The 25,200-nt window shown below is 34.4% G+C and overlaps 1 protein-coding gene across 2 annotated transcripts in view; it reads right to left on the bottom strand.

Annotated features, from left to right (window-relative positions):
• Positions 1-16,550, bottom strand: part of LOC122052306 (probable pre-mRNA-splicing factor ATP-dependent RNA helicase DEAH4) — a 35,848-nt gene extending 19,298 nt beyond the window's left edge. For both annotated transcript variants that reach the window (XM_042613774.1, XM_042613775.1), the window contains exons 1-8: positions 16,275-16,550; positions 16,029-16,121; positions 15,836-15,940; positions 12,669-12,886; positions 10,268-10,320; positions 9,931-10,047; positions 8,901-8,992; positions 1,806-1,892 (exon numbers count right to left, since the gene is read on the bottom strand). In XM_042613774.1, the coding sequence (XP_042469708.1) occupies positions 1,806-1,892; positions 8,901-8,992; positions 9,931-10,047; positions 10,268-10,320; positions 12,669-12,886; positions 15,836-15,940; positions 16,029-16,121; positions 16,275-16,474 (965 nt within the window). In that variant the 5' untranslated portion in view covers positions 16,475-16,550. The remainder of the gene's footprint in view (positions 1-1,805; positions 1,893-8,900; positions 8,993-9,930; positions 10,048-10,267; positions 10,321-12,668; positions 12,887-15,835; positions 15,941-16,028; positions 16,122-16,274) is intronic.
• Between the last annotated feature and the right edge of the window lie 8,650 nt (positions 16,551-25,200).

Genomic DNA, 25,200 nt, shown 5'->3' with positions numbered 1-25,200 from the left:
AATTCCATTTTCATAGATGAATTTCTTAAAAAATAGAGCTTGATATATATATATATATATTTATCCTAAACCCTAAACCCTAAACCCTAAACCCTAAAACAATTTTTTTCATTTATTAGACATAATAGTGTGATGTACTTTTTTTTCAATTTTCAATGACCTTATTTTATATTTTAAAATTTAAATCTGAAAATAGAAAATTTTCACAAACCAAACAAGGAAGCTCAATGGTTAGGATTTTCATCTTCAATCCACATAAAGATACGACCAAGTTTGATATGATGCAATGGTTCTCCTACGTCAACCAAGTAAAACTTTAATTTTCCCCATCATCATAAAATATTTTCACAAACCAAACAAGGAAGCTCAATGATTAGGATTTTCATCTTCAATCCCCATAAAGATACGACATGGCCAAGTTTGATAAGATGCAGTGGTTCTCCTACATCGACCAAGTAAAACTTTAATTTTCCCATCATCATAAAATATTTTCCTTCACCTCCACCCCTCTCCACAACTACATGTTTGTGGTTCTCAATGTCATCAACTCAACCCCTTCTATATTCCCGTTCACCAATAGGAGATAAACAATTGGTGATTTCCCTCTAGTTGTGGTTTCCTCACCATTCCCTATCAAGTTCTTTGAATATCCAACCTTCTTCCCCAATGTTTCTTTCCTTTGTGGGATTGTTGTTGCTTTCACCTACAATAACTCATATCTTATTTGTGAGGAATTCTTAAGACGAATCACCCCTCCTTTATAACAATGTACCAAGGTCAACCCTCTTTTTGGTGTTGCTCCAAGCCTCCAATGCACCAAAAGGAATAGAACTCCTCAAAATACAACCTTTCTTTCTCAAGCAATGCAAATTCCCCTCCCTCATCTACTTCTTAGTATCTCCCCACCCAACCCATGTGCATCCTCTCCTCATGCTATTATTTAGAACCCAACTTCCCATATCCCACAAGTGCACCAACCCACGCCTCTGCTTGCAAAAGCTGCAATTCACTCTTCCATCTATGAGAAATATTGAAAATCCAACTCCATTCAGATTCCCTTTCTCTTGTCAATCACTGTATCCTATTTCATCTGCCAGGCATGATCTACAAAATCTAGCACTCCTCGAGATCCTAATAAAGTTAGTGATATGAATTCTTCTCAAGTCATCTGTCACTCAAGAAAGATTGGCAAGTGGGATTCAATCAAGCAAAGACCCAATTATCCTTGGCCCCATACAGTGAGGCCAAACACCAACTTGCTTTGTTTATCTAATTAGAACTTGATTGCAAAATGAATAACCAACCAATTTCATCCCTTGTGGTGCCAACAACTGATAGATTTCTCAAGATAGTAGAAACTAAAAAAACATACAAACCGTTGCCTTCGAGTTATAACAGGTCATTTCATGGCTTTGATATAGCTTCCCCCGGTGTGGTAGACTAGTGGTAGACTCTGAACTGTTTATGCTACATGTAAGTCACACGTTTAACATAACAATTGGAGCTGAGGCATCAGCCATCTCAGAAACCTTTAAAATGTTAATTTTCTTTATTTGCCATCAATTATGAAATTTCTATATTTTGTTTAATTCAAAGAATCATATCCCTTTTGTATTGTTCTATCCTTCTGATTCATGTAGTCCATCACTAAACCAACAATATCTGGCATTTGGTTCTCCTTAATTGCAACACAGGAGCATGACAGAAAAGACAACAGAAACATAACGTGACTACACAAAGAGTTGTGTAGGTTTAACTAGTGCAGAATACGATACAGGAAGTTATGCATATTTGGTATGACCAACCTACTTATCTGAACGATATCAAGAGAATACATTCCAGTTGATGGGTTGTACTGCCGCTGCTTCACAAATCCAGAATCAATGACATACCTAGCAGGAGAAAATAGACAAGTAATCTCTCAAGTTAGTCATTCATCACTTAGGAATAGATACACAAAATATCAGCAACAAAGAACTATATAGGACATTTATTAGCAAGCCTCAACAACTGTTACACATATCTAGTTTTCTATTGACAGGCGTCATGGATTTGAACCGTAGCTTTCACTGGGGGAAAAAATACCACTATGCTCAGCTATCTACAGATGTGGTTGCCAGAAGAATTTGTTCACTTAAAAAAAATCGAGGATGGCCAGAAGTACCTACATGCTAATGCTAGCTACACATGGTATTTTACATAAACTTATGAAGGATAAGTGACAACGAAGAAGAGAAATTAGTGGAGGAGAGTAAAAGAACTCGTGAGAGGTAATTCATCATTGTGGCAATTGTCACAACCTACCATCAAGCCTTCAGCCTTTCTCGCTTCTTCATGACTCGTAACTCTAGTATGATAGGCAGTGTTCTAAATTTCAGACTACGTGGGCCGCCTAGGCGCTAGGCGGCTGCCAACCGCACCGAGAAAGTGTTAGGCGGCCAACCTAGGCGGCCTTTGGCGGTACTAGGCATCCCTGTGTGTTGCTAGGTAGCGACCAGATTTTTTTGGCCTTTTGAGCTTTTAAATCTAAAAGCCCAATAAAAAACTGGGGTTTGTTCTACCAATTAAAAGTCTAGTTGTCTGCGCTCTACAATTAAACGTCAACACAAGAAACAAGAAAAGTAGAAAACTGAAAACCTAATCCGCGCTCTACTATTTCTTTAAATCATTTCTGATTTCTCTTCTATGGAATATTGTTTCATCTTCATCATTGAACGGTCTTATTGATAGTTGAAAAGGTAAATTTTTTCCATCTTTCATTTTTTCTCATACTTTTCAATATTTTTTATGTTAATCTTTGGAATATCCAAATCTTGGAACTTGGAAGAGGAAACTGTATGGACTATTTTTTTATTTCAATTTTTTAATCTTTCCTACTGTTTTTTCTTTTCATATGACTGTCTTGTACTTTAGAACCATGGGAGTAGGTTCTCAGTATAAAATTGCTATTTTAATTAAATTATATATAATTTTTTCTTAGACTTGTTAATGATTTCAAAGTTCCTAAATTTATTCTTAAATCACTTTTCAGGTTATCACAATTAAATTATTAACAATATATTATAATGACAAGCAATCCATCTTCGACAGCATTCGTCACTCAACCCGAATCTAGGATTCTTAGGAGAAAGTCAAATGATATCGGATGGGAGTTTGGGATGTTAATTGATCCTAAGACCATCGACAAAGTTCAATACAAGTTGTGTGGAAAAATAATGTCGGAAGTGTATAGGATCAAGGAGCACATAAGAAAGATACCTAAAAATGTATCTGGTTGTCGAAAAACATCTCAAGAAGATAGAAATAAGTGTAAACAGGCTATTTTAGAAGAGAGGAATAGAAGAACAAAATAATGGAAAAACAAAGTTGTAGAGCAAAGATGACTATTTTTCTAGACGAAGAAGAAGGTCTTGAAATTGAAGGGATGGATAGAATTAAAAAACCTCTTCCACTTGGCCCGATAGATAGACATGTATCGATAATTGCTCCACAAAACGTAAGTTCAAGTGGGAGTAAAGTGCTTCCCCAAAAAAATATAAATGAGGCTCTTTTAAAAGAGAGAACTCTAACAAGTTCAACAATATGTTGAGAGATGGGTTTATGAAAATGAAATCTCATTCAATGTTGTTGATAATGATAGCTTCAAGCAACTAAAGGAGGCAGTGAGTCAATTAGAATCAGGATTCAAGCCTCTAACTCAATATCAACTTAGACAGCCACTGTTGAAAGCCGGAATTGGAAGAACAAAGCAACTGCTAAAGAAATATGAAGAAGAATGGGCAAAGAATAGGTGTTCAATGCAGATGCATAGAGTGATAGAAAAAGAATAAGCATCTTAAATTTGTGTGTTAATTGCAAGGAAGGTACTACAATTTTTAGAGTCTAAGGAGTCTTCAGACGAGACATATATAACTGAACTTATTTTTGAGTATGTTGACAAGTGTGTTAAACAAGTAGGAGCTCCGAATATTGTTTAGATTGTAACAGACAATGCCACCAATAATATAGTTGCAGCTAAATTGATGACAGAAAAGCGACCTGGATCTTTTGGAGTTCATGTGCAATGCATATTGTTAATCTCATACTTGAAAGTATTGGCAAACAGAACTTCCACGATATGAAAAGATTATTGAGCAAGCCAAGTCTTTTACCATTTTCGTTTATGCTCACCATAAGACTTTGTCATTGATGAGAAGTTTCATAAAGAAGAGAGACATAGTCTGGCCAAGAGTTACCAGGTTGGCATCAAATTTCCTCATATTGTAAAGTTTGATTTTAAGGGTCATGTTTACACGTGATATGTATGAGAAATATAAATGGTCAAAAATAAAGGGAAATTGGCTTACTTGACTGTGATGAGCCTGAGTTTTTGAAATGGTGTGACACTTTGAAAATATTTGCTCCTTTGGTAAGAGTTCTTCGATTGGTAGATAGAGATAGAAAGTCATCCATGAGGTTTCTATATGGGGAGCTTCTTCAAGTTAAAGAAGATATTAAGGTGCCCCTAAACAATGTGGAATCAAATTATCAACCTATCATAGTGATTATTGAGTCAAAAAATGAAGGTAGACTTGATACATCATTGCATCCTTATTTTTACTATAAAAATAGTTCTGTTGCTCTTTATGAGGTCACGACAGGAACTTTTGAATGCATGGAAATTTTGCTTGTCAATGAGTTTGATCTACAAGATACAATTATTAACAAGGAATTTGCAAAATATAGAGACAAGATTGGATTATTTGGAAAAACATTGGCAGAAAAAACATGTGAAAAAAATGATGATACATTTGATCCATGTGCAGGGTGGAGTACATACGGTGCTCACACACCCAACTTGCTAAGAGTGCCATTGAGGATACTTTCATTAACTACAAGTCCATCTATGTGTGAAAGAAATTGGAGTGCATTTGAAGGAGCATGCTTTAAAATGTTTAAAGTTTATATTTATGTTACTAACTATAATATTTACTCTCTTTTTTTTTAAGAATCATCCAAAGAAAAGAAATAGGTTGGATGCCAACAAGTTGAACAATCTAGTATTTGTCCAATTTAATGCTAGATTGTTGAACAAACAAAAAAGAGAAAACAAGGAATGTCGATGTCCTTCTTGAAAAGATGCTTCAAATGCTCAAAGTTGAATTGTGGATAGTGGGGAAGATGATGAAGTTGAGCTAGGTTCCGGCTCACTTGGTAAATGGTTGATGAAGCAAGTGGAGCAGATGAAAATCTATAACCCGAAAAAGCTCTAAAGTGAGAGAACTTCACGAGGATGATTTTGCATCCGAAGACGAGGAGATCATATGATGATATTGAGTTTGTGTCCGATGAAGAACAAGTTGTTGAAAATTATGAAGAAGTAGAATAAATATGTGATATTTTATTAGTTATATAATTTTGAACTCATTTTAAATTTGATGTTATTGTGTTGGAGTTATAGTATGTGATTTATTATGTAATTTATGTTGATACTGTGGAATCCGCCTAACAGTGTCTAGTCCCCACTTAGGCGGTCTAGAAGCTAGGCGCTGGTTTGGCGCTCGACTAACGCCTAGTAAATTTTAAAACCTTAATAATAGGTCTTCATCAAGCAAGATGCATCTCCAACTCTGCATTATAACCTCTTCTCCTCTACTACAAGGAGTGCAAGCTACAATTTAAAAACTATTCCGCGTAGTTCAGCATAAATAAAACATCTCATTTCATTGGAGTACGAAATGGATCAAGATGGGTAATCACATGTGTATCATCAGGTTTCAGAATACCATTCACAACAATGAGATTTTCTCATCTCTAACAAAAGGACGAGATGGGAAATGACAAAGATGTGGGGTGATCGATTTCTTCACAGTCCCATTCCTCTTAGTGACTTCCTCACTGAGACACAGAGGTGTTACAACAATGAAGGGAACATGGGGTAGACGCTGAAATGGCAGCAAGGGTGGTTTCTGGTCACCTCCCAAGACATACGAGACATGGCATTGTTACAAGTCCTTTAATTGGAACTTCTTCTATTCTTCCTCTCCACCCACCCACCCCCACTCCTTCCTCTTCTTCTTCATCATCATAATCACCATCTTCTTCTTCTTCTTCTTCCTCCACCCCTCTCATTGCTAGGTAAACAATTTATATTATTATATTGCTGTTACAAGTTAAGCTATTTGTTTAGGATGGAAAAATAATGATTGGATATTAGTGTAGTGAGAGTTGAATTTTGTAACTTGAATTGTATCGAGTTAGTTGGATCAAGATTGGATTCATCGACCATGAATTATAGTTAATTTCTAGATTTTGTATTTTTTATCTTAAATTTTTCTGAGGTGTTTCTATATTATATTGTAGATACTCATTAAATGGACAAATTCCTTTAGATCCTTAAATCTCTACTCGTTGTATATTTGAAGATGTAAAACTATCCTTCAACTCATTTATATTTTCTTCGTGCATTGAAAAAGGGATCAAAACATCATTTAAAATAGTGAAATAAATTTTTAAAAGAGCTAACCTATTTGGGTTTAAACAATTGATATTCATTCATGTTACCCATATTTGGGTGATCATATGGGATTAGCATAGGAATGGTTTCTTTTCAAATGTTAAAAATTGAAACTCTGATTAGTCAATAGTTGATCAATCGATACCTATCTTTAGATTGTGAATTTTCCCTTCCACGATATATGTTGATTCATATGTTGATACTTATAGCTTTCTCATATTATAATTTTGTGTTTGGAGACAACCTATTAATCTACTATTTAAATAGTGATGGCATAGGTTAGCGTCTTAAACTAAACAAATAATGAGAATCTAAGGTGAAATAACTACTGTGTAAAAATATTTAAAGTGAAACAACAATAGATATAAATAGAGAAAATAAAGCCTAGACTTTTACTAAAGTAACTTACCGCCCACATGATATTATGGTAGAATGATGTCCATCTGCAATTATTATTTATTTGTACAATGGCTCTATTTCATTGTATATCACTGATAAGGGCTTTAATCTATGTGTCAAATGATGTTATTTAAGCTCTAAGAATTTGACTCCAGTAATTCATTTCTTAATGAATTGATTAGTGATAAATTCATTGGAGATGATTAAAAGATGATATTAAAAGTTTATTAAATTCTGATAAAAGGTGATGATAAATAAAAAAGAAAGAATGGCGAATTTAATTAGTGATAAGTGAAATGAAAATAAGAGTTTATATATATTAAAACTAAAGTCCTCAAATGAAACTTTAAAGATGTAATGAAATTCATAACTGATCTTCTTGATGTGGTAATTAAAATTAAATTCGTACACATTTTTTACACGTCTTTTTTGTTTATTCACTTGGCAATTTGTGCTCGCTTTCTACTTTCCTTATCCCAGCGTTGCATGCAAAGGTTGAACTTGAAGTTATAGTTGGTTTCAGATAGTATTTATAGTTATTCTAAGATCCTTGATGTGTTGTTACCATTTTAGCTTTATTCATTGTACTTTTTGCTCAGTTCATCTGATTTTTTGATGTTACACAGTTTCACTGTATGTTCTGTAGAAAAAAATAAAAAATTATATTTTGTGGAACACCTCTTGCTATCTTGAGTTATTGATTACTAGTATGGTCTTTGGTTACCTATTATTACAATGTCATCAAGTGTGGTATCTCCTGGTAAGTGGAATTACACTCTGAAAGTGTGATAAATAGAATCGTAGAGTTCCAATGACTAATCTTGGCACCATAACTATACTTTAGATTTTTATGACCGTTAGTTGCTTGATAGTTGAGAGTGACTAAAACATAATTTTCTATAGCTAAAACCCCAATTGAAATTGACAGATATAAGTGACAAGCATGTTGTTTCCTATTTACCAATTTCTCTCAATGTCTCAAAGTTACAAAAGTGAAGGGTAGATGAACTAAGCATTTAGTTCTATTCAGAGATAAAGTTGAAATAGTAACTGCACCCGCGAAGTTGGAGAAGCACAAGATACTTCACCAAAACAATTCAAGAATAATTGTACCAACTATATTTCCCAGCTCAACAAGCTGTTGTGAAATAACCATATAGCTACAGAAATTTACACAAACTTTTAAGTTCAGAAACAATATATGTTTCACCTGTTTACTACAATAGAGTCATTATATGATTTTAAATGAATGCATAAGAGACTTCAATGGGGTTTCCCATATGGAAAGAAAACTTGAGACCATCAAGATTATGCTACTAGGATCCATCTTAAGTTAACTTCAATGTGTAGCTAAAACCCTTGGTTAAAAACCATTTCCCAACAAGTTTTCGGACGAAAATATGAGAAGACTAAAACTATCAACAAACATAGGTGTTTTATTTCTGTAATAGTTGTCAACCAAACAGTAGAACCTCTAAATCTGCAATAGAATAAACACTGCAAACCGAGATTATACCTAAAAATATACCTCTTGTCACTATGTGCCTAAATCTATAACATTGATACTAGAATTGTTAATCATTTCAGCCTCTAGCTGACCAGAAGAAAGTTTTGAAGTGGCATTAATGCAATTAGGGGATCTACAGAGCTATTCACTTTTTGAGAGTACAAATATGCAAATCCAGAATGATAAGGTTGGGAAAACAACAACCAACAACAATCAAGCCTTATCCCACTAGGTTGGGAAAAAGCAAATAAAAAAATTCTCCAATTACTCGTTAGGTCATCAAGCAAGCTAGTTCCAAAATAGTAGCATTTTGTGGAAAAGAAGTTATTTTCTGTAACTACATTAATATTTCTAACTGCAGTGTCTGTTCTCAAATAAGTATAATCGTCAGTGTTAGGCACAACCTCAACCTTTTCTACAATACATTAGAAATAATAACAAAAGCAAAGAAATATCAAATGTGCCAACCACAAAAGAAATGAAATACATCATCCTTACACAACACCATCAACAGTGAGGGAAGTTTCTGCTATATTTGTCGAAACAATAAATCGTCTACAATTTGGTGGTGCTGGACTGAATACGCGAACCTATTTCAAAAAAATTAAACGCAAGTTATAGTCATGATACAATTTTTGAAGTTTAATACAGTTTGGTTAGATCAAAATCAATACATTGGGGACAAGCAACCAAGAATGAGGAAAGTCACTTTAATGGGTAAGATTTCAAAGATAATAAAGATGGTAGTATTGTCTCCAACAGTTAGGAAAAAAAAGGTAGAAAAGCATGATGTAAATACCTTGCTATTCATTGTTGTCATGTGTATATAAAAAATTCTATGAAAATGACATACAACCTCTGTCTTCATTGATTGAAAACTAAATAGCAGGCAGATCCACAGCACTAGACCAAATGACACTTCTAAGTAAAAAATGGAAGCCCCCAGCTTATAATCATAAAAAAAAAATTAAAAAAAATGGCAGTTAATGGATTGAAAAGGATTGCAAAACACAAGACATATTTGGGAAATATTCAATCCAAATACAAAATTGCAGATTGAATTTTAATGGTTAATTTAACAATTGCATGCATCTAATTAGCATGATACCAGAACCACAAACAGTAGTTTAGTTGCCAATAATATTAACTCAATGTTCAATGTAAAAACAAGAATACAGTTTCCTAAATTCATATTGCATCATTGATTGGTTCAAATATCAACTAGTTGGGAAACAAAAAGTTGCATATATTGTTACCAATCTGAATCAATTTAAGAATTAATGATTACTTTAGAGGTTAGATAAAACTCATTGTTTGATTCAACACCATGCACACAGTAGATTAAGTATTGAATAATGAATATAAGCTCAGTGGAGACTAAAGCAGCATTTGTGAAACTCCATGGAAGGAGACACCTTAAATAAGATATGATTATATAAATATTATATATATAATGGATGCAAAACTACCATGAAATTTCACACTATAGAAACTGTTATGTACAAACTAAAAGAAAACTACACTTTGCCTGCATTTCTGGTGGTAAAGAGCCATGAAGTGGGAGGACAATAGCATCCACACAGGAACCTTCTTCAAGCTTTTGGATACTATCTTCTAGTCTGGATACCATTTTATCAATATCATCCTAAAAGCATATACATCGTCAGAAATTTGCAAGGTTATTAAATGATAATAAAATGGGAAACAATGAAAGCCCTAAACTTAAAGCATAAATCCCATCGACAAATGAGCCAAATAAATGATATTGCATGATATCTCGGATATCTGATAAGGATAACAGAGTCAACGTTAAGCATCTTTATCCAATCAAAACAAGGGATAATTTTAGTTCAAAAATAACACACCTGTCCTGTCATAAAAATCAAGACATCCCCAAGTGGTTCACGCAGATGGATATCTGTTAACAGTAATATGGATGGTTGATATCACAGCAAAACCTACAAGATAGTAAAAAATCTTACAGAATAAAGTAAAGCAAAGTGAGATCTGTTTAATTGTATTTGTCAGCAAAGTATTGCAATGCGAAGAAAATTTTAACATTTTCTCAAAAAACTTATTATTAATGTACACCACAATATCAATTTTTGAACAAAATTTGTAAATACATTTAGGCCAGAAGAAAGAAGTTAGCTGTTTTTCTTGCCAACATGAAATATTTGTAATAGCATGATAGGCTACTTTGACCGTCCAACAAAACCAATCATCAACATGGATTCACAAGTACATTAAAAGAATCTTATAGGACCATGAATGCTGATCCAAGCAATATGAGAATTATTGGGTTTTTGTTTGGTTCTAACCAGTGTACTTTAGCAATCAAAATAGTTCAGGATCTTAATCATATTTATTCCGTTCATCATTGCATGATTGTCAAAATCAATAAAGGTATTGGGATTAGAAAGTCAAAAAATATCTAATTGTTGGTTGTATCAAATCGTTAAGATCAATAAAGGTATTGGGATTAGAAAGTCAAAATATCAAATTGTTGGTTGTATCAAATCATTAAGATCAATAAACTTGAAATTAATAGGGAAAAAATTAAAAAAGATAAAATAAATAAATGAGTCATTGCAAATGATGCTTAAAGTCTTAAGAAGAATATACTTTATATATAATTAAAAAATAATTATTAATAGTATATTAGATAGAAAAGATAATACAATTGAAAAAAAAAATCAGATTAATAGCACATAAACATCAATAATATCAATTTTATATTATGATATTAATAGTACGACATGCTTATTTGATATAATCATATTATAACTTTATATGTTATACCTATTAGATCACCAAATAACAACTCAAGCATGAATTGGTTGTGGTTGCAAAAAGTAGCCCAATTCATCTAAATTTCAATTGACTTCATCTATTTTCTAGTGAAATTTTATTCACGTCTAGCTAATTTCTTTGAAACCCTAGTCTTCTTTAAACTACTGTATCGATCTTCTTACAAAGCTCAAGTCTTTGCATATGCGAATCCAACTTGGACCGTCCATATCAATATCAGTCAATTTTGAGAGCTATGCATCATTGCCATTTTAAACCATTACTGTTGATTGCCTTACCATTACAAAGAAAGTGGAATGTTAGATAAAACATAGATATTTAGAATTCCACCCTTTACTATTTCTTCTATTTATTGAAGTTAAACTTAAAAGTATGAGCCCTTCACTGAAATAGATATTCTACCAATTAGAAGATGCATTCTTGGAATCACACATTTCATAGCTTTGCTACAGAGTATGCTAGGAAAGGAGCTAAAGTACTCGTGCTCGTTGATGAAACTTCAACTTTCTAAAAATAAAAATAAAAATAAAAAATAGGCTCATGTACAAATACTCATGCTAATTTCAATATTCAAGAATTTATAATTACTTACCATTTTAATCATAATTTATAAACAAATCATAGCATAGTTATTGCATTCTGCTTCAGCTTTGAATGTTCCTACTTATTGACATGACATGCATTTTTATTATCAATAATCAATATGATTCAAATCCATTGCATTGAATATCGGCTATTAAGGCAATGGCCTTTTCCCCTATTTTTAAAACTTAAAACATAATAATAATTATATATAATGCCTTAATTAGGCATTGTCATGCTATTCAACATCAATCCCAGCCATTAAATTCCCTCCAGATGTATTTAGTAGGTTATAATGAACATTTAGTCATCAGATGTATTATTAGAATTTATATATATGAGTACAATGGTTCTCATTAAATCAGTATATCTATTATAATAGAAATTTATTCCTCTAAAGTTAGTATGAGAAAAATTCAATTTTTGGAATTTAATCATAGCTAAGGTTGTTGAATCAAAGTTCAAATCGTGAATCATTTTAGTAATTTTGCAAATCGTGAATCATAAAGTTCATGTTAAAAGGATAAGCAAAAAAACTATTGTAAAAATTTGTAAGAATATCTTACTCAATACCTAGTATAAGTAATATAACACATAAACACAAATAATAAAATACATTATATAACTAAAGAGAAGAGTGTAAAGGGCATATTATTAGATTAATATCTCTAAGATCTCCCTAAACATTTCATCAATCTTCTGAGCAACTCCAATATATAAAGCAATCTGTCAAGGAGATATATTTGTATTGTATCACAGTTACCCTATATTCTCTCCCATTTGAGATGTCATAATCCTCCTAGTCATCTTAATCTAGTGTAATCATACAAAGAGCAGTTTAATCAATCTAAGGAATAAGTAATTTAATCATACCAAGAGCAGTTTTCAGGCAAGATTCAACATAATTTGTAGGGCGCTCAGTGCTGTAAAATTTTTCCACAGGAAATAATGTCCCAGGGACATTCAATACAGGACATCCAGAGAAAAATCTAGATACTTTGACGCCATCTAGGGTAGCTGAAGTGATAAGAACTTTAAAATTTGAGGTGCGTCTCTTGGTTAAGCGCTTCATTAAGCCCAGTAAAATGTCACTGCACAAAAGTGTAATTATCAGAGAATAAGCTAAATTGGAAAACAAACAATTAAAAAAGGCACATTTTAGTGCTAATTGCTAAATAATGCACTAAATAACAATTGCACAGTAGCACATCATATGATGTAACTGTAGCCATGCCATGGAGAACTGCACCAATCAAATAAATGCTAGTCTGAATAAACAACCCAGTGTGCATGTTAGTTTGTTCAAAGCCTGACTGGTATCAAAATTAGAGCATAAACAAATCAAGTATGACCCACTATTTATTAATGCACACATATAGCTATTAATACACTACAAGGTAGCATTATATGTAATCTCGCCTTTGAGACTAAATGGAGGTTGGAAGAAATCAGAAACATCAGAAGTCTGTCATAAATACCAATATTTCTTTTCAGATTCATGTTGTATGCTAAGGAGCCTATGAGAGGTCTAGAACATAAATTATGTCAAAAATCAAGTTATTGCTTAAGCTACAAAAGAAACATGTGATACTAGAAATAGTTCCAATTGCCAATAAGGTAATATTGTCTATACATAAGAATTTTGTAGTATTTTCTCGGATCAAACTAACAAGCCAACACTGATAATATCGTTAGAAATGTTTCTTGTTCTCCTAGCATGATTATTCATGAATCATGATAAACATGGATATTGTCTGGTCCCTTCCTACTACACCTAAAGATAAGATCTTCATTTGTAAACTACTGAAGGGCAGGCTTTCCACCAACTCCTAACTTTCATTGCTAGCCTTCCTCATTTCACATCTGTGGTCTTTGCTCAGATTCCAGAATATCAATGTCATCAAGCCATATTTAGATTCTTTCCTTGAGATCATTTATCTTTCACTAGTAGTTTTGTAATTGGCATCCAGCTTTGTCGCTCAATTTCCAATTTTTATGATTCATGAAATCAAGGTGGATGGTTGTTGGAAAGGGTCATCCTTACAAAACTAAGGAAGATTTCAGATATTAGCTCTCTTGGCTGACTTCTTAGGTGTCTGTACAAAACTATACTTGTCAAGTTTATAGAAACTGCTCAATTGCCCTCAAAGCTACTTAGTGCAGAACCACTGCTTTCTGGGGAATTTCGTAAGTTCACAAGTATTAATACTAGCAGACATGTTGAGCAATTTCATCCACAAGATACCCACGGCACTCAAACACCCACCACAACATGGACACTCCTAGTTGGATGTTGACACCTCCAAGTAACCTTTCTGATAATTCTAACAACGTCTATTTAGCTTTACACTGAGGAAGTGACATGATGAAGGTACTGGAATTCTCAACTAAAGACAGGCCTAAAAAGAACTGCAGGATTCTGTCCTATTCAAGTTAACCCATTCTTTAATAGCTTGTTTTGGGATGTCCGAATGGACTCCAACAAGCTTTAAAGAAGAATTGGCAAGATTTTGATGTTTATTATGATTGCCAAACTGTTAACATTGTAATGGCCATTTTAGTTAACTGTCTAGTATTTAAAAAGTGTACAGAGATTTTTCATCAGTTGTCAAACCATATATATCCAATTATTTTGGGTGGCTCCATGAATCTTATTCCTCTATTGGAGTTCTATCCAAAGCTGTATCATTAGTAATATTCATGGTAATTAAATCATTTTTTATCACATTGACTAATAATTTCTTTGGTCTCACTTTACCCTTTGCACACGAGGGACATGTGAATTACACAAGACTCTAGAATTTCCTCTCCATTTTGACCACTGTTTTTTATCCTATTAATGATCTCTTCATCAATTTCATCATTTCCTACATTTTAGCAACTACAAAAGCACCAATGATTGCTCTTGAATTTTAGCATTCATTCTATTTCTAGTAACTCCACACATCCAATTTGCTATTCTAACGTATGCTACATTAGCTCTTTTTATGTGTCATTGCCTAATAAAATTTCCTTTTTAGCACACAAGGGACATGTGAATTACACAAGAGTACTCTAGAATTTCCTCTCCATTTTGACTACTGATTTTTATCCTATTAATGATCTCTTCATCAATCTCATTCGAGATATCCAAAAATTATTACAAGAGTTTCATGTTCATCCATCTTTTTATTTTATCAATTCCTTTTCTGTTACTAAAACCAAAAAATTAAAAATTTACTCCATGTAAGTCTATACAGGCGAAACTTCTTGTTCGCCTATCAATTGGCACACACGTTGGTCTTCTTCCTAATAAAGCCCCTTTAATTCAAATTGATGCTTAAATTAAAGATCTTTTAGTAACTTTTGCAATAATTCATTACATAGCTTAATCTTGTTCCTAATAAACCCCTTTATGATTAAATATATTCAGAGAGAAAAAATTGTCAATCAAATGAAAGGTTTTTGCTTAAAATTAACATGAGAATATATTATAGGTGTGGTATCCACAAAAGCATATCTGAGATGTCCATGTTGCATCCTAATGAGGCACATTAATTTGAAAAACTATGTTTTTCACGATTGTCAGCTTTATAGAACATCTAGTATAGAAATTAACGGGTCATCAACAGTTTTTTTTAACTAAAACTGTAGTGTGCATATTGCCAATATTTTATTCTTTTACCATTCTGAAGGAGAGCCTTGGCACAATAGTAAAGTTGTTGCTTTGCAACCTAAACGGGTTCGAATCCTAAAAACAACCTCTTACAAAAAGCAAGATAAGGCTGCATAGGATCATTCCCCGGGACCCCGCATAGCGGGAGCTTCATGCACCGGGCTGCCCTTTACCATTCTAAAAATTATGATGTATTTACTTTTTAATAAGCTTAACAGTTCAATTTTTACAAAATTGTTTCCTTAAATTGGTGGGTATAAGGTATCATTTGTCTGAAAAAGAAAAGGAAAAGACATGCTAAAATCATATACTCGTCTTAATTCTTAAGATTAATATATTGCTAATCTAGGAAAAGAAGTTTATAAACTAAGAAAAATGTCAGTACGTGTTCAAACTACGTTCATGAGCTTCATCCAAAATAATAACTGAGTATTGATTGAGCTCTGGATTAGATAGACTTTCTCGAAGAAGACAACCATCAGTTAGGTACCTGAGCATAGAAGAACCAGAATGATAAAATAAAATATTAAATTATAAACACAAAATCAATCACAATACATGTACAATTTGTTACGTACTTAATGCAAGTTTTTTCAGAGGTTCGATCTTCAAAACGAATTGCATAACCAACTTCTTCACCAAGTCGAACACCAAGCTCAAATGCTACCCGCCTATGCAAATAAAACGGATAAGATAATCACAAGATAAAAAATACACAGGATAAATAGTAATGATCCACCAAAATCGGAGAGTTCATAGCTTCCATCTCTAAAATCTTTCTGTGAACTGCCAGAGAGATACATAGTGCGAACAGCGGACTTTACCTAGAGACGGAGACCGCTGCGACACGGCGAGGCTGGGTGACAGCGATTGCGCCGGAACGAGTGTAGCCACGGCGATGCAAGATCTGGGAGAGCTGGGTGCTCTTTCCGGATCCGGTCTCGCCGATAATTACGACCACCGAGTTCTCTTCCACGGTCTCTACGATCTTCTCCTCGAACTTGTTGATGGGGAGGACGGCCATGGATGCGGAGGATGGAGCGCCGGCTCTCCTCCAGTCTCTGCTCGTAAGCGTTCGAAGGTGAAAGAGGGTTTCAGGTCCAGGCTTTTTCTTTTATTGAATTCACGCTGCTGTAAGCCAGTCAAAAATTATTATATAAATTTTAAATTTTAAATAATAAATATATATATAGAGAAATTTATACATAGATTATTTGTTTTTTTTTTAACTTACGGATATGTCATTTAGGCTTCAGGGATATTATAGATAACAACAAAGGTTATCTGTCTATGATAATTCAGGATAACTATGTTTAATTCAAGATTTTTCTAGATTCTAAAATTTTCTCGATTCTGAAACGTCATCAATCTTAGCATTGAACCTGGAATCAGAAAACCATGGGCACCCTAAGTTTTTCTTGATTCTGGAGATTAAGTAAATTTTTTTTTCAAGATTACCCTCGAAAGGATCAAAGTCGTCGAGCGAGCTAGGCAGTGTCGGATCGGCAATAGGACGACGTGGAGGTGGCAGCAAGCAGATCCCCGTGAAGCTTCATGTGGTGTGCGAAGGAGAGGTGGCTAAAGGTGGCAGCAATGGGCGGCGAGCAGTGTCGGATCAGCAATGAGGTGGTGCGGAGGTGCAGCAAGCAGCGGAAGCAATGAAGCATTCCTTCATGCGTGCAGATCGTCGCGAAGCTTTCTATGGCGGCCAGAGGTGGCAACAGTGGCAGTGGGCTGCGAAGGTGGCAGCAGCAAGCGGCAGCAGGTGGTGGACAGCAGCTATCGAGAATACAGATTATTTAGGAAAGCTCTGAGGTGTAAATTATGCCAGCTAGCTGGCTTGGTTATTCTTAGCAAGTTTTGTTATAGGATGTTTTTTATCTATTTTTTTCTGTGATTTCTTTCCTCTAAATTAGTGATTCTAATCCTGATATTGAGTTATAATTATGCTGTAAATTATTATAAATATAATCTCAATAGAAGAGAAGATTATTCCCTCGAGTCATTTCTTTCAAGTTGGTATCAGAGTCATCCTTCCCTGTCCAGAAATTTCTTTGTGCCTTAAGCCAAAACCATATCTGAACACTCTAGCAAATCCACCACTATTCCTCAGTCCTCCTCACATCCTGCCCAGATAACCACCATCAAGCTGAACGGCGACAACTTCTTACGATGGTCACAATCAGTGAGAATGTATATTCGGGGTCGAGGAAAGATGAGTTATTTAACGGGTGAAAAGAAAACTCCATCGGGGGAAAGACCCAATGTATGCTACATGGGATGTCGAAAATTTCATGGTAATGACATGGCTCATAAATTCCATGAAAGAGGAGATTGACGCAAATTATATGTGTTTCTCTACGGCGTATGAATTATGGGAAAACATAAATCAGATGTACTCTGATTTGGGGAATCAGTCCCAAATCTTTGAGTTGACTCTCAAACTTGGTGAATTGCGACAAGGAGAAGAACCGGTCACCAAGTATTTCAACTCCTTAAAGAGGATCTGGTAGGACCTTGATCTCTTTAATGCATATGAGTGGAAGAATGTTGAAGATGGACAGTACCACAAGAAAACAGTGGAAGACAGTCGTATCTTCAAATTTTTTGCAGGCCTCAATGTTGAGTTCGATAAGGTGAGAGGGAGAATCATCGGTAGGAGACCACTACCATCTCTTGGTGAAGTCTTCTCCGAAGTTAGAAGGGAGGAGAGCCAGAGGAATGTTATGCTTGGCAAGAAAGGACCTACGACTATCATTGAAGGTTCTGCCCTTACCTCTACAGGCCCAAACATACGCAGAGGCACTGCCAATCTACGTAAACCAAAAGAAAAATCAAGTCTGTGGTGTGACTATTGCAACAAGCCACGTCACACCCGAGAAACCTGCTGGAAAATTCATGGCAAACACGCCAACTTTAAAGGCAAATCAGGGGAGAAAAATGGACGTATCTTTCCCACTGCGAATGAGGCAATGACTACTACCAGCACCATCACAAAAGAGCATTTGGAGCAACTTCTAGCACTGTTAAATTCAAATCCATCATCCAGTACTCCTAATGTTTCTATGGCGCATACAGGTAACGAAATAATTGCTTTTTCGTGTGGTTTCGAAATTTCTGCTCCATGGATAATTGATTCTGGAGCATCTGATCATATGACCAATTCTTTGAAATTATTAAAATTATACTCACCCTGTCCTGAAAATAAAAAGGTTAAGATTGCATATGGCAGTTTTTCACCTATTGCCGGAAAAGCTTCAGTCCAAATTTCTGAGAATATAGATCTTAAGTATGTTCTCTATGTACCTAAACTTACATGCAATCTTCTTTCAGTCAGTAAATTATCCAAGGACTCTAATTGTCGTGTAGTTTTTTGTGACTCGCATTGTACCTTTTCAGGATCGGAGCTCGGGGAAGACGATTGGCAGTGCTAAAATGGTGAATGATCTTTACTACTTTGAGGGCATTTTACCTAGTAAGAAAATTGTTCAAGGACTTAGTAGTATTAGTTCCCTTTCTGTTTATGATCAAATAATGGTTTGGCATTGCCATTTAGGCCACCCTAGTTTTTCATATATGAAACATTTATTCCCTGATTTGTTTAAAAATATGAACCCCTTAGATTTTCAATGCGAATGTTGTATTCTTGCAAAATGTCCTCGTAAAACATATGTCTCTAAACCTTACCTTGAATCAAAACCTTTTTACTTGTTCCACAGTGATGTGTGGGGACCCTCAAAGGTAACTACATCATCAGGACAAAAATGATTTGTAACCTTCACCGATGACCATACTCGACTATGTTGGGTATTTTTGATGAGAAACAAAAATGAGGTTGAGAAATTTTTTAAAGAATTCTACAATTTGATTGAAAACCAATTTCAAACAAAAATAAGCATTTTGAGAACAGATAATGACACAGAATATTTCAATCAATCTGTAGAAACTTTTTTGAGACAAAAAGGCCTCTTACATCAATCAACATGTCCTGATACTCCAGAATAAAATGGAGTTTCTGAAAGAAAAAATAGACACTTACTTGAAGTTGCTAGGGTCATAATGTTTTACATGAATATTCCAAAATAATTGTGGGGAGATGCAATTCTAACAGCAACCTATTTGATTAATAGGATGCCTACTAGAGTTTTAAAATACATCACTCTGTTGCAATGTCTGAAAAAGTACTTCCCTGAATCTCGCATCAATTCAGATTTACCCCTAAAAAAATTTGGTTGCACCGCTTATGTACACATACCTAAGAGATCACAGTCAAAATTAGATCCTAGGGCAGAAAAATGTGTTTTTTTGGACTATGCTGCAAATCGCAGAGGCTACAAATTCTTTAATCCTCTAAAAATACGGTTCTTTGTAACAATGGATGCCACTTTCATGGAAATCAAACCATATTTTACCAAAAATTTGATTCAGGGGGAGAATCTAAGGGAACCAAATTTTTGGGAAATAACTAAAATTCTTCCAAATTTGGTTATTGACTAGCCTCCAAAATCTTAAAATGAAAATAATGGGGAGTCCGAACCCGTAATTGTCAATCATGAAATTGATCTATCAGAAAAGGAAATACTTCAAAAACCTTTGGTTTATTCTAGGAGAAATGTCCTTGGAAGAAGTAGAGATGAATTAACCATTCCAGCACAAGTCTCATTGGAAGCCCGGGCAAAGGAACTCTGAATACTCCAGGTACCTCTTTTCCCCCTTACTCACATGAAAACTCCACTTTACCTATTATTCTTGAGCCTACTAGTCCAACCTCAATTGTTCTACAAGGAAATGGTCTTGACCTTCCCATTGCCTTTCAAAAAGGCACTCGAACCTGTACCAAACATCTCATTGCCAGATACATAACCCATGACCATTTATCTGAAACACATAAGGCATTTACTATTAATATTTCAAAACTTGTTGTACCTAGAAACATTCAGGAAGCACTAGGGGACAAGGATTGGAGATTAGCAGTGTTTGAAGAAATGAATGCCTTAAAGAAAAATGGTACTTGGGAAATTGTTGAAGCATCTAAGGATCAAAATATAGTAGGGTGCAGATGGCTCTTCACTATAAAGAGTAAACCAGATGAGAGTGTAGAGAGATATAAGGCGAGGCTTGTAGCAAAGGGCTTTACACAAACATATGGAATAGATTACCAGGAAACATTTGCTCCCATCGCAAAAATTAACTCAATTTGAGTTCTTCTGTCACTTGCGGACAATCTCAAATGGCCCTTATATCAGCTGGATGTTAAAAATGTCTTCTTAAATGGAGATCTAAATGAAGAAGTGCTTATGAGTCTCCCTCCGGGTTTTGAAAGAAAGTTCGGAGTCGGAAAGGTGTGTAAACTGAATAATGTCTTGTATGGTCTGAAGCAATCCCCAAGGGCATGGTTTGAACGCTTTGGCAAGCTGTGAAGCGACTTAGTTATGTTCAAAGTCAAGCTGATCACACCATGTTTTACAAACACTCAAAGGAAGGTAAAACAGTTGTACTTATTGTATACGTTGATGATATCATCCTAACAAGGAGTGACTACAAGGAACTTGAAGAACTTAAAAGAAAGCTTGCAAAAGAATTTGAAATCAAGGATTGGGAGTGTTAAAATACTTTCTTGGCATGGAGTTCGCAAGGTCTAAGGAAGGTATATTTGTCAACCAACGAAAATATGTCCTTGACTTGCTGACCGAAATTGGTATGCTAGGATGCAAGCCGGCTGAGACGCCTATGGAGCCTTACGTCAAACTACAACCAGCAGCAGCAGAATCAATAAAGGAAAGGGAGCGCTATCAAAGATTTGTCGGGAGACTGATTTATCTATCACACACTCGACCTGATATAGCTTTTCCGGTAAGTATAGTTAGCCAATTCATGCACTCGCCTGGGTTTGAACATTTCGACGTTGTGTGTCGGATCCTAAGGTATCTAAAGAGAACATCCGGTAAAGGCCTTCTGTTTAAAACCCGGGGGCATCTGCAAGTTGAAGCATACATTGATGCAAATTGGGCAGGAAGTCTAACTGATAGAAGGTCTACTTCGAGATATTGCTCGTTTGTGGGTGGTAATTTGGTCACTTGGAGTAGCAAGAAACAAAATGTGGTAGCTCGAAGCAGCGCAGAGGCTGAGTTTAGAGCCTTAGCTCACGGGATATGTGAAGTTTTGTGGATCAAGAGACTACTATTATTAGAATTGAAGATATCAGAGTCGGCGCTAATAAAGATGCACTATGACAACAAAGCAGCAATTTCGATTGCACACAATCCAGTACTTCATGATTGCACAAAGCATGTGGAAGTCGACAAACACTTCATCAAAGAAAAAATAGACAATCATGTGATTAGTGTGGACTATATCCCTACCATTGAACAGGTAGCTGATATACTTACAAAGGGGCTACACAAGAGACAGCTTGAGTGTTTAGTAAGCAAGTTGGGTATGAAAGATATCTTTAAACCAGCTTGAGGGGGAGTGTCGAGAATACAGATTATTTAGGAAAGCTCTGAGGTGTAAATTATGTCAGCTAGCTTGCTTGGTTATTCTTAGCAAGTTTTGTTATAGGATGTTTTTTGTCTATTTTTTCTGTGATTTCTTTCCTCTAAATCAGTGATTCTAATCCTGAGTTGTAATTATGTTGTAAATTATTATAAATGCAATCTCAATATAAGAGAAGATTATTCCCTCAAGTCATGTCTTTCAAGTGCAGCGATAGTGGGTGACAGTAGCAAAGCGACGACTGGAGGTGGCAGCAGCAGGCGGCGGGTGGCAAGCTACGCAACAAGCAAGCTGTGATAGGCAGGGGGCGGCAAGTGGGCAACGACAATGGAGGAAGATGACGATGTTTTTTATTTTATTTTTTAAGTTAGGTATTTGATTAAAACTTTAGTTAATTAAATCAATCAACTCCTAGCTATGGTTAGAATAAATTAAATAGACATAATCTAAAGTCCAATAAAATTATCTTAAAAATCTAAAATAATAAAAAAAATATCTAATTTTATTTATTATATATATATATCGCTATTAATAATAATATTATCATTATTAAACCAAGGACAATAAGGTAACATATCACACTATGTTATCTACTAAAACCTCCAAATAAATGAGGTTTTATTACATTACCTAAATTAAACTAAACATTATTTGGTTATGTTTCATTTTTTATAACCTTGATTATGTTATTACCTAGTAATTACATAACCAAGGTTATACGTGATAATTTGAATCAAACGTACCATTATGATTTAGGGATTGGGTAATAGTATTAAGGATAAAAAAATTCAAACCGAAAAAAAATTATATATACACTTCATGCACGATTGAGTGGTCAAGACTAGGGGTGATCGCGGATCGGGTTGGTTTGGTTATTAGGATAAAAAGTTATCCGACCCTACTAGATCAGATAATATAATATCAGGACATATATCCGGTCCTATATCCGGTGGTTATTATGTATCAGATATTCGACGGGTTGCCAGTTATTTGGATATTCGACCCTATATCCAATGAAATATAAAACATAAATATAAAATAACAAAAAAATAAAATATTTTAAAATGATAATAGACATTATTTATTACACGTTGTAGCAGCTAATCACCAGTAGCTGCTACAACGTGTAGTAGCTTATCGGCAGTAACTATTATAACGTATAGCAACTTATCGACAGTAGCTGCTACAAGTAGGGGTGATCGCGGATCGGGTTGGTTCGGTTATTGGGATAAAAAACTATCTGACCCTATTAGATCGGATAATGCAATATCAAGACCCTACATCCGGCCCTATATCCGGTGGATTTTTTTTCAATTCAGTTCGGGTCGATATAAATGGGTTGATCGGCTTGATGGGTTGATTGCTCACCCCTAGTCAAGACACCCAGAAGTGATCCATACCCAGAAGGAATCCGAGCGCCCGATCAAGCAGTCACTCGGGATGCCTGGATCACTTCTGGGTGCCCTAACTACTTAGTCACCCATGAACCTCGTGCACAGGGCATGTGTGTGTGTGTGTGTATATATATATATAGAAAACTGATATCTTGCATGTCACACAATGCACAACTGTGTGCGTGCAGGATATCAGCGTGTTTTTATTTTTTTTAATTTTTTTCCATTTTTAAAAATCAAATTTTCCTCGGATATAAATCCCAAATATATTACTATACCCTTTAAACGTATTACTATATCCGTAAACATTTAATATTTTTTTAACTAAACACTATAATCTAATTGAGAAGTCTGAATCCTAGAGATAAAATCTTAAAAAATTTTAATTTAAACACTATAATCCAATTGGGAAGCCTAAACCATGGGTAAAGAATTAAAAAAAACTATATTAAATTTTTTTAAAATTTTACCTCTAGTGTTCATGCTTCCCAATTGAGTTATAGTGTTCAGTTAAAAGAAAAAAAAATGTTGATTTACGGGTATAGTAATGCATTTACAAGGTATAGTAATATATTTAGGATTTATATTCAAGAAATTGGTGATTTTTTTTTTTTAAAAATGCAACAATAAACAACATCCAAACCTTATCCTACTAGGTGGGACCGACTATATAAATCTTTTTACACTATTGAGCTCTATCTCCTACTATATCATCATTTATACTTGGATAAATTTTATTTTGTTTTATTGTTGCTAACCAAGTCTTTTTTGGTCTTCGTCTTCCTCGTTTGATATATGTGTTTGTCATAGTTTCATATCGCTTAACTTAAGCATTTATTGGCCATCTAAGTACATGTTCGTATCATTTTAAACGTGTCTCTAGGAGTTTTTCCTCAATAAATGTAACTCCAACCTTCTCTCTAATACTCTCATTTCTTATTTTGTCTATCTTCCTATGTTCACACATCCACCTTAACATCCTCATCTCTGTAACTCTCATCTTCTGCTCATGTGCTCGAGTTATAGCCTAACATTTAACTTCATATAACATAGCAGGCCTAACTGTGATTTTATAGAACTTTCCTTTAAGTTTTAGAGGTACTTTACGGTCACATAAAACACTCGACGCTCCCCTCTATTTCAATCATCCTGCTTATATTCTATGTAAGACATCTCTCTCAATCCCTCCATCATTTTACAAAAATGATCATAAATATTTAAAGCTCTCGATTTCGGACAATTCATCATCTCCTATCTTAACAATTATCTCATTACTTCTAATATTGCTAAACTTAAATTCCATATATTCTATCTTTAATCTACTAAGTCTAAAACCTTTCCCTTCTAGTGTTTCCCCCAAAGATTTTAGTTTAGCATTTACTCCTTTACATGTTTCATCTATCAAAATAATATCATCTACAAACAACATGCACCACGGTACTGTGTCTTGAATGTGTACAGTGAGTTTGTCCATAATTAGTGTAAACAGATAGGGACTTAGAGCTAATCTTTGATGTAACCCTATCTTTATTAGAAATATTTCAGTTACTTCGCCTGAAATCTTTACTCTAGTTGTTAAATCCTCGTACATATCATTAATTAGTTCAATATATGTTACGCTAACACTTCTCTTTTCTAAAATTCTCCATATAATTACTCTTGGGACTCTATTATAAGCTTTTTTTAAGTTAATGAATACCATATGTAGATTTTATTTTACTCTCAATATTTTCAATTAATTATCTAAGAAGATGTATAACTTCTATTTTCGATCTTCCAGGCATGAACCAAATTAATTTTCGATCACTGTGGTCTCCTTCCTTAATCTTTTTTCAATTACTTTTTTTCAAAGTTTCATGGT

Source organism: Zingiber officinale, chromosome 3A, assembly GCF_018446385.1.
Source record: "Zingiber officinale cultivar Zhangliang chromosome 3A, Zo_v1.1, whole genome shotgun sequence".
Taxonomy (NCBI): Eukaryota; Viridiplantae; Streptophyta; class Magnoliopsida; order Zingiberales; family Zingiberaceae; genus Zingiber; species Zingiber officinale.
This window is presented reverse-complemented; position numbering and strand designations above follow the sequence as displayed.